This window comes from Monodon monoceros, unplaced genomic scaffold (assembly GCF_005190385.1).
Source record: "Monodon monoceros isolate NGI ecotype Baffin Bay Population unplaced genomic scaffold, NGI_Narwhal_1 Super_Scaffold_1, whole genome shotgun sequence".
In the NCBI taxonomy this organism is placed as follows: Eukaryota; Metazoa; Chordata; class Mammalia; order Artiodactyla; family Monodontidae; genus Monodon; species Monodon monoceros.
This window is the reverse complement of record NW_021703765.1, coordinates 36,983,902-37,002,077: the sequence shown is the minus strand read 5'-3', so window position 1 is coordinate 37,002,077 and position 18,176 is coordinate 36,983,902. Positions and strand designations below refer to the sequence as shown.

The window sequence follows — 18,176 nt, the reverse complement described above, 5'->3', positions numbered from 1 at the left end:
GCTTTTTCTTTCTTGGGTTATCTTTTTGTCTCTTGGTTGCCGCTTTGAAATTTCTCATGTTTTCCTAAATGTCTTAGACCAAGGGGAAGGCCTGCCGAACTGAAAGATAAGGGAGTCATTCAATTGTCATCACTCCAGCTGTTGGTAGATCAATCTTAACGGGAGTTTTTCTGATCACTCAGTATGTCAGTTTTCAATTGCCGTGGAACACATTACCACAAATTTAGCAGCTTGAAACATCACAGGCTTATCACTTCACAGTTTCTGTGGGGCAGGGTCCAGGCACCACCTCCCTGGGTCCTCTGCTCACAAGAGTCTCACAAGGCGGCAGTCAAGGTGTCAACCAGGGCTGGTGTCTCGTCTGAAGCTTGGGGTCCCCTTCCAAGCTTCTGTGGTTGTTAGCAGAGCTCATTTCCTTGCAGCTGTGGAACTCATGGCGGCTTGCTGCTGCTTCTGGGACAACAGGATAATCTCTCTTCTAGTCTCTGTGCTCAGAAAAGGCCTAAACCCACTTTTAAATGGCTCACGTGATTAGGTCAGGACCACCCGGCTACTCTCCCCTTTGATTAACTCAGAATCAACTGATTTGGGACCTTAATGACATCTGTAGAATGCTTTCACCTTTGCCATATAATGTCACCTGATCATGGGAGTGTCCTCCCTACCCTCAAGGGGAGGGAATTGTATAGCACCTGTATCCCAGGGGGCGGAATCTTGGGGTTCATTCTGCTTACCACACTGGAGAAGCTTTTTCTCAAATGAACTTAGCATCTGTTTGCTTTGCCCCACATTGCTATACTCGTGGCCGCTGGCTACCATGCAAAAAAATGCCCTGAGAGGCTTGTGACTGTCCCCTAAGACATGTCTGTGTCCTTTTCTTTCTCCATCCAGACCTTGTCAGGATTGCCAGACCAAGACACCTTCTACGATGTGGTGGACTGCCTGGAGGAGCTGGGCATTGCAGCTGTGTCCCAGCGGCACTTGACCAAGAAAGGGACTGACCTGGACTTGGTGGAGCAGTTGAACATCTATGAGGTAACAGGATATGTGTATGCCTTTTGTAGGGCCTCATACAGCCTGCACGAGCGTCAAAGGCTGAGGGAAACATACTCTAGACCAGTGGCTCTGAGTGTGATGTGGCAGCATCTGTAACACCTTGGAGCTGCCAAAATGCAGGTTCTCAGGCCCCGCCCCAGACCTGCTGAGTCAGAAACTCTAAGGGTGGGCCCAGATTGATTAATTGCTATTTTATTTTAAGGAACGTTCATTCCGAATGAGGGGTGGTGGGGAAGGAGGCACACAGATCGTGTTTCTTATCCTCGGATAGGGGTGGAACTTTCGGCAGGGCTCTGCATAATTTGTAGGGTCCAGTGCAAAATGAAAATGCGGGGAAAAAGTGCTATTAAAGATACTAAACTTTTCACTTTCTTCTGCTTTCTCTCTCACCTTGTCATGGTGGGTTTTTTTTATTTGCTAAAAGTATGTACGCATTGAAGACTATTTGGGAAATACCAAAAAGTGTAAGAGAAAGAAACCGCCCATGATTTTATTACTAACCATGGTTAACATTTTGGTCTGTTTTTCTAGTCTTTTTTGTAAATGCATAGACTATTAACTCCGGAGATAATAGTGTGTATACAGTGTTGTGTACTGAATCTTTATTAGTAAATATTTTGGAACCATTTACTTTTGTCATTGAATCGTCTTCAAGAATTTCATTTTATTAGGAACATAATAGCCTGTCTGTATGCAAGTACCTTAATACATATAACCAGTCCCTGTTTTCTCAGATTTAGATTGCTTCCAAGTTTTTGAAAATGATAAATGCTGTTATAATGAACAGCTTTATTCATAAATTTGTGTGCACAGCTAGAGTCCTAGGAGGGATATTTCCCAGCTGAATGGCTCCATTGTGATCTTCACCGGGTAGAAGTGGAGAAACTGACATGTAACTCATTACTTCCTTAAAGTTACTGTCATAATAAGTGACAAGCTGAGGAACAGAACAGAATTATCTTTGTATGATCTTAGGAAAAATCAGTGGAAACTGAGCCAGAGAGATCTGCTGTCAGAGCCTAAAGCTTCCCACAGCTGGCCAGCTCTTTTGCCCCTGCTCTGGGCATCTTCTCCTCTAATGAAGCCTCACTTACCCAGTAATCTGCTCACACTTTCATGTTTTATTATCAGTGGGTGGTGGAGGAGTATGTTCTCATGGCTCCTAAGAGACAGGATAAAGTAGGAATTAAGTAAGAATACTAAAGATGGAGAAGGAAGGGACTAAAGACAGTTGGCTCACATCAAGGTAGAAGGACGTTTCCCAGTACATATACCTCCCTTTCTTTACCCCCTTCCCCCTGATCAGAGCTCCAATCTCTGAGACTCTGCTCAACCAGGGGCTTATATTATCATAGCTTTGGATTCTGTGTGGTCAGTGTATATCAGAAGATAGCATAATGCAGGTGAATTGCCTACTAGTGAACCAACTGGGAGAGCATTTTGAAAAGTAGCCTGGATACCTCCCCCAGAAGACTACTTTCTCTCCAGTCTACCTGACTCTCAAGCTACCTCCCCATCTTCCTCTTTCCATTCATGCCAAACGTTTTAAAAGATGTCCTGTGTTCACCGTCTTCCTTTTGTCAAATGGCATTTGCTTAATTTTTTTTTTTTTTTTTGCGGTACGCGGGCCTCTCACCGCTGTGGCCTCTCCCGTTGCGGAGCACAGGCTCTGGACGCTCAGGCCCAGCGGCCATGGCTCACGGGCACAGCCGCTCCGCGGCATGTGGGATCCTCCCGGACCAGGGCACGAACCCGTGTCCCCTGCATCGGCAGGTGGACCCCCAACCACTGCGCCACCAGGGAAGCCCCATTTGCTTAATATTTTAACATTAAGTACATATCATTCACAAATGTAGATTATATGTTTCACTCAAAGAACAAGAAAACAAACACCCATTGTGATGGTTAGCTTTATGTGTCAGCTTGACTGGGCCACGGGGTGCCCAGATATTTGATCAGACATTATTCTGTGTCTCTGTAGGTATTTCTGGATGGAATTAACATTCACATTGGTAGACTGAGTAGTGAAGATTGCCCTCCTCCATGTGGGTGGGCCTCATTCAATCTACTGAAGGCCTGAATAGAACAAAAGGCTGAGCAAGAGAGAATTCACTCTCTGCTGATGGTAATGAGCTGGGACATAGTTTGCCTCTTACCTTTGACCTCCGGCTAGAACTAACACCATTGGCTCCCTTGGTTCCCAGGCACTTGGACCACAGATCTTGGTACTTCTCAGCTGCCATAATCATGTCAGTCAACTCCTTACACTAAATCTCCATATATATCCTATTTGTTCTGTTTCTTTGGAGAGCCCTAATACACTCATGTATTTAAGAAGTAGAATATTACCAGTAACTCGGAAGTGTCCTTGATGGCCCTTCCTGGTGTCATCCAACTAATTTCCAGCACTGTCCTCTTTTTTTTTTTTTTTTAAATAATTTTGTCTGAAAATAACTTATTCTGTGAGCTAACACAAAGGATCAGATTATCAAATAAGAGTTGACAGATCTGAGATCTTGCTACCTATAGCAGAGCTATGCTAATCTATCTAGGCTAATCATTTCCAGAATACAGAGGTGCAGAGACCTGTGACTCCCAGGTCTTTTATTCATATATCAGACATGTGCTTTCTGACCCAGAACAATAGATGAGGTCTCCAAGTGTGGTTCACGCGTCACCTCGCCCAGTGAGTAATTTGCTTCCTAACTATGAAGGCTGTCTACTACATAGTCCAGAGAGTCATGGCGTATAAATCCATAAATTCTGTGTTCATTTAGTGTAGGCGATCCTTAGCCAATCCTACCCTGCTAATTAAGGGCATTCCAGGAACAAGAACTCTCATTTTAGCAAATATCATCAGGCTGTTTGTTAGGTAGTCTAGTTATTAGCATTTTTACAAAAGATTAGGTGGGGTCATTGTCTTCTTTGTTTCCGCAGAAGCATCACTACTACAAAAGGAGTAGAGGGATCACAGCCCAGCTGTTTTAACTCCTTCCTCCCTGTCTGTATCCCTAAACAACATATTAATTTTGTCTTTTTATAGATGGAACCATACCTTTGGTGTCCTCCTACAGTTTCTCTTTTTGCTTATTGTTTTTGAGACCCACCCATGTTGTTATGTGAAGTTCTAGTTCGTTCACTTTCACTGCTGATGAATATATCCCAGTTTATTTATCTGCTCTTCTCTTGATGGATGTCGGCTGGCTACAGCTTTGTTGCCATGACAATGCTACCATGACCATCCTTTTCTGCGTGTGTGTGCGCGCGCGTGCCCAATACTCTTTATGTTTACATATCAATTCTATACTCGTTTTGTAAAAATATGTAGACGTTTTTCTTCTTTCTCTCTGCCCTTGTCTCTGGTCTTTGATTATTTGATAGAATTCCCTTGGGAAATTGGGTGGACCTGTGACGATGGTGATGATGGGGCAGAGGAGGAGTGTGTGTGTGTGCGTGTGTGTGTGTGTGTGTGTGTGTGTGTGTTGGAGGCAAGAGATCTTTGGTAACTAAGTTTTTTCTATGGGTATTGGTCTATTTAAACTTCCTATCTTTATGTAGATCAGTTTTTCTGAATCATATTTTCCTAGGAAATTATCCACTTTATCTGGATTTTTAAACTGATTACTAAAGAGATATATAAATAGTCTCTTAGGAATGTTTTTAATTTCCTCTTGTTCGGAAGTTATTTTCCTTTGTTAATTTTTGTGTTTGCAATTTCTCCCTTTTCTTCCTCTGGGTTAACTAGTGGTTTGTCTGTTTTGTCGTTGTTGTTAATTTTGACTTGTGTATGATTTTCAGCGCTCTTCTGTTTTGTAACTCAAAACGTTTTTATCTCTATAATTCCCCTCTTTAATTTTCTTTCCGTTTACTTTGTTGTTCTTTTTTTAGATTTTTAAGTTGTTTATTTCCTTTTATCCTTTAACCATCCTCGCATTCCTGGACTGTAACCCACTTGGTCATGATGTGTTCTTTTGTAAAAGTGTGCTGTTGGAATTCTGTTCGATACTAATTTATTTAGGATTTTTACGCAAATAGTCATAAGTAAGATTGGCCTCCCTCTCAGCCTCCCCCCTCTTCCTTTCTTCCTTTTCTGTATGCCGTCCCTAGTAGCTTGGGCATCACTGTTATGCTAGCATCATAAAAAGATGATGCTGGTGGTCATGAAACCACTTTTGTAAGTTGCTCCTGTAGAATGCACTCCCGGCGACTATGTCTATGGATGTCTCTAGGGTACCTCTCTGATTGTTCCTCCTCGATGTCCTCCCGTGGATCTTTCTTCTCTGTCTCTTCCCTTTCAGTGTTGGGGTTTCCTTATCAGACCTCCTCCTCTCTCAGTACATGCAGCCTGCACTATGATTCACCCAGTGAATTCAGCAGCTTTTGAGGCTGGCGGCTGATACCTTGACCCTGAGCTTCCTGCCAAGACTCCTGGCTGCCTGACCCTCTGCCTGCTTGTCTTTTTGTATTACGTTCATTCATTCATTGAGGGTATGTCGCATACTCTGCTAGGGCTGAAAATACAGAGCTAGAAGATCTGTCCCTGCCCCAAGCAACTTTCATTATGTGGTCTAAGACAAGCAGGTGGCTGGTTCCCCCAGCAGCTAACTGTGATGGCACAGGAAGGGACATGGAACATGCCAGAGGAGCTCAGATTATGTCAGTCACAGCCACCTGGAGGCTGCACGTGACATGTATCCAGCCCTAACGAAACCTTTTATTTTTCTCCCATGACAAAAACAAAAATCCCGCACAATCTGTTCATTTCTCCGTCTCCACAAAGCGCAGAGTCTCCCAAGTTACAAACCCGGAGCTGTCCTGGACTCCCTCCTCTCTCCTCTGTCCCCACGCTCGGCAGTCTGATTGCTGAAGGCTGTGATTTCTTCTCCATTCCCCTAGCTCAGGCCCTCATCATTGCTTGCCTGGATTATTGCAATATCTTCTCACTCTTTTGTTCCTCTGTGAATCCGTTCATTCAACAGAACTTTACTGAGCACGTACTATGTGCCAGGCACTATTCTAGGCCCCAGGACACAGCAGCAAACTAGATAGACAAGGCCAGTGTCCTGAGGGGATGCACGTTCTCATGGGGTGCAGACAGTGATCAAAGTACGTGAGTAAGCTGAGGAGCCAAGATTGCTGGCGTGTCTATGAAGAAAAGAGACAGGATGAGGTAGAGGTGGGACACTGAGACAGGGGGAGGAAGGCCCATCTGAGGTGGTGGCCTAAAGAAGGACAGTGACAGAGGGGAGAGTAGTGGAGGAGCGCAGGTTTGGCAGGTGTGAAGGGTTGAAAGGAGGTGTGATGACGGGCAGGGCCTGGAGAGGTTGGCACCTGCAAAGTGGCATCCCCTGGAGGCTTCTCTGCTTATTCCCTCTTCCTAACTCCCTGCAACTGAAAACAAGGGATCCTCCTGGAAGTCAGGTCTGACTACGCCATTCCTCTATTTAAGAAAATAAACAGGAGTGAAGAATGAATGAATGAATGAAAAACCTTAAAATCTTTTTCACAGCCCGTGGGATGAAGCCCAAATTCTTTGAGTTGGTACGAGAGCTAACACCGTCTGTGGCCTTTGTGCTTCTATGGCCTGTCTCGGGTCATTCCTAAGATGTCTCTGAAGTTTCAGCCACACTCAACTTCTTCTGTTTCTTGAACGTGAAAGGCAGGTCATCAGGGAGCTTCCCTTTATCCATTCTCCTTGCTTTGCCTGGAGTGCTCTTCCTTCCCATTCTCAGGTTGGCAAACTCCTCCTCCTCCTGTAGGAGTCATCTCAGATATCCCCTCGTCCGCAAGGCCTCTTTGACAAGGTAAAAGGAGTTCCTGCTACTTGTCACCTGCACTTTGTTTATAACCCAGGAAGGAGCACTTGTCTGTGTCCACACCTCAGACTGAACAGTCCTCAGGTCGCACTTGTCTATCTGTTTGCCTTTGTCATCTGTCTCATTCCTCTCTAACCCCTGTGCCCAGCAGCACACCTGCCCAGAGTAGAAGTTCAGTAAGCACTTGAATGAAGGTCTCTTTTAAATATCACACATTTTATTAACAGATGCTGGGTTGAAGGAAGGGCATGATTTAATCAGAAATCAGCTACCTTAAAGGGGAGATGCTTTGAGTAATCACTCAAGGTGATTACTGAATGCTTGGGGTACCAGGTAGAGTCAGGATTTTTATTCCTTTCTGAAAATTAATGCAGTTTTAAAAATATTTAGTGCCACAGGACAACTAAGTTCATTATATGCAAGGGCAGCAGGGAGGCCTATAAGCAGTGCCAATATTTTCCTCACAATAGACTATGAATGTTTTCAAGCCATTGTAGAGACCTTGGTAGGGTTTCTAGAATTCTTCTTAATAGTGGAGGATGTCTGGTGACCATATGTCCTGGACTTTCTGGGGAATGCCGAATTCCATGTAATTTAATTCCATTTTAGAAAGGTGATTTAATCCATGTTTAATTAAATTCATTTGAATTTTTATAGCTTTGAATGATTTTTCAAATACGTAAATTCACGAATCAAAATAAAAAGTCTTTTGTCAGATTGTGTTCTAGCTTTTGATTCTGAAAATGTGGTCCTAGTAATGGCAAAGGCATCTTAGGGATGAAGACTTTGGGGGTAAGGGGGTGACTGTTACTGTCAGGAATAAATAACTTATAGATCCAATCTCTTAAAATTCTTCCTTTATCATAGGTGGTTTTAAAAATGTGTATCAGTTAGCTCTTGCTGTATAACAAATATGCCAAAAAGAGTGGTCTTAAAACAGCAATTATTGCTCATGATTCTGTGGGTCAGAGATTTGGGCCTGGTTCACCTTAAAGATTCTCAGGGAGCTACAGTTATCTGATGGCTTGACTGGGGCTGAATGGTCTAAGATGGTCTCATTCACCTGGTTTGGCATTTGGTGCTGCTGTTGGCTGGGCCATATGTCTTCAGCGGACTAGCCTGAACTTCTTCACGTGTAGCAGCATTTCAGAAGGACAAGTCTCAAAGCGCAAACACTTCTGAGGCATCTATGTCTTCTGACGCTCCACTGGCCAAAGCAAGTCACATGGAAAATTGTTGACTCGTTGTAGGAGAGGGCTACACAAGGATAAGGAAACAGAGAGGCATGATTCCCCGGGAACCTAGGGCTATAATCATCTACCACAAGCTGTCATCAGCATAGTTGCTTCTTGAAATGGTACTAGCACTGGCATCCACGTCACCTAAAAGCTGAGTCAGGATGTATAGGTATGAATTAAAAAGAAAATGTGGGATAGCAATTTGGAAAATGGTAACATCTGCTGTGTAAAGATGGCTGCCTGTCATGGAGGTTAGTAGTAGTATAACAACGTAAACTCAAAGAAATGTTAATAGATTTTGACCTCCATTAAGAACGGTCAGATTGTTCAATGTTTGATGATACTAAGAAATTATTTTAAGCAGGACAGTGGTATGTGGTTATGGGTTTTAAAAATCCTTATCTTCTAGGGATATATACTGAAATATTAATGAGTGAAATTATATGATCTGGGATTTATCTCAAAAAAATCTGGCTGGGCTTCCCTGGTGGCGCGGTGGTTGAGAGTCCGCCTGCCGATGCAGGGGACACGGGTTCGTGCCCCGGTCCGGGAAGATCCCACATGCCGCGGAGCGGCTGGGCCCGTGAGCCATGGCCGCTGAACCTGCGCATCCGGAGCCTGTGCTCTGCAGGAGGAGAGGCCACAACAGTGAGAGGCCCGCGTACCTCAAAAAAAAAAAAAAAATCTGGCTGTGGGGTTGGTGGCAGGGAGTAAATGAGGCAAGATTGGCCAGGGTCGATAGTTGTTGAACTGTCATAGGTGATGAGCACGAAAGTCTTTGTATATGTTTGAAAATTTCCACAAAAATTTAAAAAGAATGTTTAGATCGTTCAGTGGCCTCAAAGACTGGTGGAAGTTGTCACAGATGCCACCTTAGTCCGCTCCTCACAGCTTTCTTGATAAGATGGGGTGGGATGTGCAAGCAATCAGTGCTGGCTGAGGAACCTGCTTGCTCCTCATCTTGGTTTTATAGACAGTGTGCTACATTTTTTTTTTTTTTTTTTTTTGCGGTACGCAGGCCTCTCACTGTTGTGGCCTCTCCCGTTGTGGAGCACAGGCTCTGGATGCGCAGGCTCAACGGCCATGGCTCACGGGCCCAGCCGCTCCGCGGCATGTGCGATCTAACCAGACCGGAGCACGAACCCGTGTCCCCTGCATCGGCAGGCGGACTCTCAACCACTGCGCCACCAGAGAAGCCCGTGTTCTACATTTGATTAAAAGAGTCAGAAGGTATCTGACGAGGGGTCCAGCAAACAAAACACTCCATCATTTGGGTGAGATTAGAGATTGTTCAGGACATGGTTGATCTCACCTTGGGTCCCATGGAGGACACTGAACTTGTAGTTAATCAGATTTGACACCACAGATTCTGAATAAGTCTCTTGATAAGTGCTGTTCTCTCCAGGTGTTTTCCAGCCCTTAGTGGACTTGACTCTAATCCATAGTGCTCCCTATTATCTGAAGAATTTGGAACTGCCATCAAGGCCCTGTACGTGAAAGTGCGTCTCTCTTCCTATCATCAGTGGACACTGGTGATTCTAAAATTCTTCTTGTAAAAACAAAACCAGGAGTGAAGACCAGCCCCAAATTTCATGTTACAGGATTCCTGACTGCTAAGCTCGAGACTGCCATTGGATCTCCTGGGATTCTGAGCCCCATTTACCCTCAGCCCTCATGCACCCTTTTCTTTGTTTAAGGGGTTGGATGTTTTGTTGAGGATCTGAACTTTAGACAGCCCTCATTGAACTCCCTTTTATGGTGTCATTTTGATAATCTTTCAAGACTTTTCATGTAAACTTTCTGATTGTCTCCATCTTCCTTGACAAAAGGCAGTTAAAGTAGATTTCACTTTGTGCACACTCCGTGTACTTCTCTGAAAGGCACTGTGAGTGGAATGCTATTTGATCCTTGCATCTCTGAGGTTAGGCAAGGAATTAGAAATATCTGAACTCTACTTTATCCCCTAATCTTATCATTCCAAATGTGTGCTTAATTAGAAGCAGAATCAATACTTCAGGTCAGCATAAGTTCAAATGGTCTAGAATTTGTACATCTAAAAATGAAGAAAAAATAATTGGCTAGTAATATTTTAAAATACTCTCCTTGGTTAGGTGTATAATCATTCTCAAACTTTCCCCAGAGAATGCCATTTAAAGTGCTAAAGTTGAGATGATAAAAGTGGTTAACCAAATACATAACTTCTTTCTTAGTTCTTGCAGTTATACCGCAGACCCCCCTGTGCCGCACCCCCCTCCCCCAGGAAACAGACTTTCCAGTGAGATTTTGTAACAATAGAGCTTTTTCTGAACTCTTATCAATTCTTACCTCAAACCTCCCCAAATTATGTCTGACTTGTAAATTCTAAGGGAACAGAATAGTCAAAACATTATTAAATTGTCTTCATCTATCTGGGAGTTTGTTACAGAATGTATCTGGCATGTAGACAGAAGAGTTTTCACTGAATCAGTCTCACCCAAAAGCTAGAACTGGAGGAAACTGGAGATGGAGCAGATCAAGGGAGGCTGCACTCCTGAGAAACAGGCCGTGCATCTCAGGTGTCCATTCTCGTGAACGGGATGAGAGTGGCCAATCTGGCCCTGACTAAGCCAAGCTCACCTTGCTGTGTGAACACAGTTGGCATCAGTGCTTTGGACAGAGGAGGCCACTGATTTTGCCGTAGCCAGGTTTTATGTAGACAGGTGATGTCAAAGCCAAATAGCATGGTTAGTCATCTGGGTCTTTATATTACTTCTCCATTCTCTCACTTGTCAGGACCACGTTGTGAAATGTGACCAAGAGCACACACAAGGCTGGAAAATATGCACCTTTGGGGTCGGGGGACCATGTGGGTCCTTGGGTGCCACATCAGAGAGACTGCTGGACTTGCTTTGGCCTGGCCCACCTGGTGTGCGAGGTGGCCTGACCTGCCAGTTCTGTGTGATGGAGGAATTTGTGGGCATCCTAGGCCCCTTCATCCGAGGGCCTATGTTGGGGAAGAATGGTCATATTAATTGAGTACTAGCCACAGGGAAAGCCCTACCCTAGCTGCTTTATATATGTTAGATAAGTTTTCTTACCAAAAACCTGAAAATGCAATCCTCTTAGCCTCATTTGCCGAGAGAGAGGCTCTCAGGCAAGCACTTTGCTGCAGGTCACCCTTGGTCCACTAGTGGCCCAGGCAGCCACACAGAGGTCTAGTCAACGATAACTTGTGCTCGTCTGACCGTGTAGTTTTTGAGAAGGTAGGTATAAAAATAATTAAAGAAGCTGGAGATACAGATAGGTGTAACCCATGGTTGAGAAGAGTGAGCTCCAATAAAGAGAAGCGTATGCATAGAGATGGTGGGCGTTAATGTGAGCTGAGAGAGCCATGGAGTAGGGTCCAGGATAGAGGAGATTAGGAGAGGGCCGAGCTGGGCCTTTGGACAGGGTACCACCCAACTAGAAGCAGGGCTCCTAGTGTAAGTGCTTTTAAGAGGAAATTTTTTTAAAAAACGTAATTCTAGAGGTCCAGTGTATTTCTGGTCTCTATTTTTGCGACCGCAAGTACAAGCAGGCTCCTGAGACCAGGCTGCAGAGGGTTCCCTGAGAGCCGCGGTGCGCGGGGATCTAAAGTCAGACCCCTCAAAAGACCTGCAGGTGAGGCCGTTCGGCTCACCTCGTTTGTGGCTCCCGCCTTCCTCCTTGCTGTGCTCTTCTGAACAGCCTCGCTGGGAAGGCGAGCTCCGCAACGGTCAGGACCTCCGGGGCTTCCGGCTGGCGTTGGGCGTCAGGAGAGACTCCGCCTCCTGGACCAGGGAAGAGCAAAGGCGGTGGGGGCGGGGCGGGGCGGGGCGGGGGGCGCGCACGAGAGATGACCTCGGAAAGGGCAGTGCTGGGCCGCAGAGTGAAGAGCCCATCTAATCACAAAATATTTCTCAGGTCTTCTCGTGACATCAGTTGACCTTTTTGTATCCGTTTGGGAAAATCTCACAGTGGCGAGCATCTTTTGGTTTGCAGGTGGCGCTTTAGGATGCGTGTGGTTGTGATGACCTTGTGGAGAAGCCGCAGCCACAGCATGGGAAGACACGGCGCAGAGTGCTCATTGGGGCGGGACTGTGAAAGGCTGTCAGGTCTGAGCTCGCGCTGGGCGCTCTCTGCTTTTCCAGGTGGCACTCAGGCTCGAGGATGGCGACGAGACGGCTGAACCACCCCCCAGCGGGTGCCGGGACCGGAGGAGGGCCAGTGTGTGTTCCGGCACGGGCAGCGAGCACCAGGGCGTGGATCGCAGGCGGAGCCGCAGGCACTCGGTGCAGAGCATCAAGAGTCCTCTGTCGCCTCCGTCCAGCCCCTGCTCCCCGTCGGCTCCCGACTTCAAGGCCAGTCAAGTGCGAGATCTCCGTGAAAAGTAAGTATTAACCCAGCCGCGGAGAGGGGCGCAAGGATGCCGGAAAGAGGGAGGGAGGCCACAACCCCACCGGTGCCCTTGACCATCCCCGCCTCTCCTGCGCCCTGCCTCCTCTCTACCATTAAACCATCACCCCTAATTACCCCGGAACTTCCCAGGGGCGAGGTGGCCCTGGTGACATGCGTAGACTTGGTCTTACTAACGCCGTGAACTCATCTTCACCCACTTGTGTTTTCATATTATTTAGCATCTCAGTTAATACCTGTGTAGAAATGCTGTGCTTTATCAACTAGAAAAGAATCCAAAACACAAAACTTTGGCCTAGAAATAAATGGTATGCCATCACACGAATGCAAGATCGATGGAGTCTGAGGTACTCATGATAATACATGGTTGAGGTTGAGTTAAATGGAACAAATATGTGCTTTCATATAACTTCAGTAAATACTGATGCCATCATTCATTCAGTCAGTCATGCAGCATACTTTTTTATTAAGTGTCTGTTATAGGCCAGGACTGTTTGAAACCGTGAAGACATATACATAGAAAAGGTATGATCTCCATTCCTGTGACCCTCCCATCTGGGCAGGGAGAAGGTAAGAATGAAGACAAGGACATAAAAAGAAATAGATTGACAGTCCCATGAGAAATTATGTATGTCCAAAATATAAAATTTGACAAAATCTATAAGAGCTCAGAAGTGGTTCCATAAAACAGAGGTGCAGCAAAAGGATGGCCATGCTGCTCCGGGGCCTGGGTCCAGTTATATCTTCCCAAATGGATGCTCTCAGTTCACTAGGATGGTGGGACTCTGTGGAGCAGTCCATGCCAGCCAACTCCACTGAGGCTGACAGATACACTGGTTGCCAGTGCACCTCTTCCTGCTGCTGGCGGAAACCCTGCTCACATCACTTGACTGAAGCGTTGTCCCCCCATCATGGAGATCCACCTGGGAGCCAAATGTAGGTCAGGAGGCTGCTTGGTGTAGAAGAATATAACTCAGAATAAGTGGTGTGACCTTAAGATAGTGAGGTCTGTCACTATCCACATATGTCCCTTCCGCTCTATCCCTAAGGGGACACCCACCCCATCCCCACCACTACCAAGAAGTGACTTGAGCAGTCTGGTACTCATGGGATCACTGGAACATGAACCGGTCCAGGCCTTTGGGTGCCCCCTATTACAGAAGGAGAAGGAGGACATCGGTCTGCGAGCGATGTGCAAGGCATGGTCCATGTTGACACCCTTCTCCATCACCGAGCTCTCCATCTACAGGTTTTTCTGTCTCTAAGAGTCTGTGTATAGCAATCTCTATTTTAGTGAAAAGAAGACCAAAACTTCTGAACGGACTGAGGAATGAGAACCTCTACTATGAACATTGTACTTTGTCAGCTAAGATCTTCAAGAAACTCAGGCAGTGCTCAGAGGGCCCTGGAAGCTCTCTGTAGTGCTGCCTCTGGCTAATAGCTTGAGAAATTAACATGGAGAGAGTTAAGGAAAGTGTACACAGTGGGCTGAAAAATCGGTTTAAAACCACCAAAGAGGCTGAAGGTAGGAGTTAGAAGGCCTTGTTAGCAGCATTTGGTGTTCTTTTGCTCTGTCTGACTTGGGTCATGTTTGTTTCTGTTCTGTTTCTTGTTTTTACGCTTTTCAAAGGTCCCTGTGTTGTGAGTTCAGGTGACCACACCTTGTGATATGTTGGCAAAGGTAACAGCAGTGGAGTGGACCTTCCTGGGCACAGTTTTGAGCCTCTGGGCTTGGTGGGATCTGGAACGGGAGGCCACAGATGGTCCTCTGAATGTTCCTGCCTCAGTGTTTTCAAATAGGACTGATTTTTCATTTTAATGAAATTTTTACTTTAATGTAAATTTCATAGCATTTGTTTAAGAAAAATACACTTTCCAGCTTACCAAGAAAGGTAAAGGTTTTCAGATTGATGATTATGAAGTGGCTTCATCCATGTAGCCTGTTGGAGGGATTTTGCCCTGTGGCCCCAAAATGACACCGTAATTTTGGCAGAAGTGGGAGTAGGATAGAGGGAAAGTGTGACGATAAGCAAATTGGGAAGCAATCCCTGCATGCATAGCTTAGTCACCTGCTCAGCATCTGTGCCTCAAAACATTACCTTAGAATCAAGAAGTTCATTGTGCTCTATTCCCCGTAGACCTTGAAAGACACAGACACATGCCTGACCTAGATTACTCTTCATCTGTGCGAACGTTCCGGCCCTGCTTACCGCTAACTTGTAGCAACATGCCTGCCTACGTCACATATGAAGAATTTTAGGCTGAATTGTATTACTCTGTGTCCCAACTAATGCCAATACTTCTGAAAAGAAGGTAGAGGCTATGTTACAGGGTAGAGATTCATGTTGTCCTAAACTGTATATGGCACTCTCCACTCAGGTGGTTCTTCTCTGTCACTTGAATTGGATTCTCATGATGGTCCTCTGTAGGATCCAGGCAGGACAAGTATCATTACCCTCACATTACAGATGAGAAAAGAGTCAGGGGCTTGGTGCCTTGTGATGAATCTTAGGACTAGGGAACTAAGCCCTGGGTTAAACCTGAGTCTTTGGCCTTTGCTGCTCAATGTCCGAATCGTATAGAACCACTTGCCACCCTACCGTTCCTAAACATAGTCATTGAGTGAGATGAGTGAGATTTGTACTTCTGACTTTTTAGACAGGGAATTTGTTTACATACCATGTATGTGTATTTTTGTTCAGGTTAATATAAAAATCAAGGAGAGTCGAACAGGAGAAAATCCCCCAGTCTTCTTACAGACTTAGGCCGGCTAGGCTATGTGCTTAAATAAGGATGAGTAAGCCTCAAAACTCACATTGCTCTTCTGAAGAAATAGAAGTCCACAGTGAGCATTTACCAAATAAGGTATGAGTTTATTGGTCATCTGCCACCTAAAAGTACCTCTTGTGGCTATGTGTGCCATAGTGAGTTTCACCTTTGCAATTAAATTTACAGATCTGATTGGAAGAAAAATGTTGGTGCTTTCATTGTTTTACCAAGAAAGTTATTTTTAGCATCTAATCATCAAAAGAGCCAGTGTCTCTTGTTTAAATTGTAATAGTATATAATGTTAGGACTAAAAAGTCTTCAGGGTCGTCAAGCCCAGACCAGAAGGCCTTTCCGTATACTCAGCCTCGGACATTCTCCTCCCTGAGGCACCCCATTCTATCTTTGGACTTTTTGGCTTGTTAGTAAAGTCACCTGGTCTAAATTTGCTCTATGATGTGGTAGCTCTGTTGGTGCTTAGCCTTTCACTATATGGATAGAATTTCCCTATAATGTTTCCCTGTTCATCCTGGTTCTTACCTCTGTCAACACACACTGGGTCTTCTTGCTGCTCTGTATATCCATCTTTCTGACAATGAACTTGGCATGGGACTTTATAATATATAAATTTTAATTTCATCCTGTTGAGTTCCACACAACATTCTAACCCATAGAGGTAATTTTGAACTTCATTTAGTCGTTCATGTTAGCAGTTGTGCCATCCAGCTTTCAGTCATGTGTATATTTTAATACACATGGAAGAGTGACCTGGCGGGTAGTGGATGGTGACAACAGCTTGGAAGTAGATGGTACAGACGACTCCCACATTCCTCAAAGTCAAGGGTTGGAAATATTCTCTGTCAAGGGCCAGGTAATAAATATGTTAAGCTTTGCAGCCCAGACAGTCTTTGTTGCAACTATGGCTGCTTTTATGCTTTTTTTGTAGCATAAAAGCAGCCATAGAAAACAGGCTAGAGAATGAGTGTGGCTGCCTTCCACTGAGACTTTATTTATGGACACTGAGATTTGAGTTTTACATGTCATGAAATATTCTTTAGATTTTTTTCCCCCAGCCATTAAAAAAAATGTGAAAATCATTCTTAGCTGACAGACTGTACCAAAACAGGTGGTGGGCCACATTTGGCCCACAGGCTTGCCAACCCATATTCTAAGGGGCTGCGTTTCTTGAGGGAAGTTGCAGGGGAAGTGGTTTGGAGTTGGCAAAGAGGAGTATGTGGGTAAGAGAGAAGAACCCGTCACGCCATATGAGAAGTCTGTTAGGGAACAGCATCCTTAAGTCCAGGGTTAGAGCAAGGAATATTCCATGAAGGTGTGGAGGCTGTTTGCTGATGGCTGCTCATGCGTTCCCAGTGGGAGGCTGAGGGGGTTGGAGGGGGTGGAGAAGAGTCAGACTAGGGGGACATACAGAGCCGGTGCGGGGGAGGGTGTGTGGCAATGAGCCCAGAAAAGGATGTGCTGCTCAGGGATGTAGAAGCAGGCTAGGACCGGTCTCAATGGCCCCGAAAGGCAGTGGTCTTCAACCGGAAGTGATTTTGTCCCTAGGGGACACTGAGCAATGCCTTGGCACTTTTTGGGTTATCATAGCTGGGGTGGGGAGTGCTGTTGGCATCGGTGGGTGAGTCTAGGGACGCTGCTAAACATTCTACAGTGCAAGGACAGCCTACCGTAATGAAGAATTATCTGTTCTAAAATGTCAACCCTGCCTTAGGGGAAGGCACGTAACTGGTTGTGGTTTTCACCTCCTTGGGACGATGCTGAGGCAGGGAGTCTAGACTGTTGGAAGCAGGGTAGCTTTCTTGAACTTTGTGGACCTATCTTAAATGCTCATGTGCGTGGGTCAAAACTGACTTTTTTTTCCAGAGAATATAATTCTTAAATTGGGGGGCTACTGTATAGATAGTACAGTAGAGTCCCTTTTTTGTTTTGTTTTGGTTGGGTTTTAACTCCATTTAGCAAAGTTTTCTACTTCACATTCTCAGGGAATATGCTGAGCCCTCTTTGAGAACCAAAAGTTTGACTAAATCTCATAATTTTCTCAGTAGCTGAAATGCCCAGCGTAACCAATTCTAATCAGCTTCACACCTGTCACACTCCAGAAATACTGACGTAGTGGAATGTGACACCAGCATGCAACAAAATGGCAAGACAGAAAAATGATGATATGACAGAAGGTGTGGTCTTCTGCAGCCAGGCTCTGGAACCTGGTTGGAGGAAGAGGAACACAGGGGACAAGCTCACTAGAGCCACCTCTGTCCACGCAGTGTTCACAGGTGTTTAGGTGGAGTTGAGAACTCAGCTTGAGGAGGAGAGGTGGATGCCCTCCTCTCGACTGATGGTGTGATCAGCTGAGGGTCCAGAAGTGAAAAAGTTAAATTCAAGAATTGCGATTTCGTCCGTGGAGGTTAGATTAGGGGTAAAAATAAGGAAAAAAGGCTTAATATTTGTTGTACAAAACTACTCATTCTAATACATTGAAAGTGATCAGGAAGTAGACAGACTGACCAGGAGCCAAGGGTTGTGGCCAGGCCTGGAGCTTGCAGTTGGGAACGACTGGATGCAGTAGCTTGACCTACAGACATGCCTGACCCTCCAACAGCACAGAGAGGTTGTGGCCTGGCTCCCTTGGTCCTGGAGAAGGGGAGACCAGGAGGGACCATGCCCATGTGGGCTACAGGCCACGGGTACTGACGGAGGGTAGCTAGCCCACCCATGCTGCAGCGAGGAGCCTGGCAGGGTGTGGTGTGGGGACACACTGTGGACACCAGCAGCAGAAACTCAGCCTGCGCACGTTCTCACCAGCGTGGAATTTGGAATCACTGCTGTACGGGACGTAGAATGGAGGCGCTTGGCTCTGCCGCTACTAGCC

The 18,176-nt window shown here is 45.6% G+C and overlaps 1 protein-coding gene across 4 annotated transcripts in view; it reads left to right on the top strand.

Annotated features, from left to right (window-relative positions):
* The window catches only part of FHOD3 (formin homology 2 domain containing 3), a 497,516-nt gene that overhangs the window by 311,250 nt on the left and 168,090 nt on the right, over positions 1-18,176 (top strand). For all 4 annotated transcript variants that reach the window (XM_029219969.1, XM_029219976.1, XM_029219995.1 and 1 more), the window contains 2 exons: positions 892-1,035; positions 12,259-12,497. In XM_029219969.1, the coding sequence (XP_029075802.1) occupies positions 892-1,035; positions 12,259-12,497 (383 nt within the window). The remainder of the gene's footprint in view (positions 1-891; positions 1,036-12,258; positions 12,498-18,176) is intronic.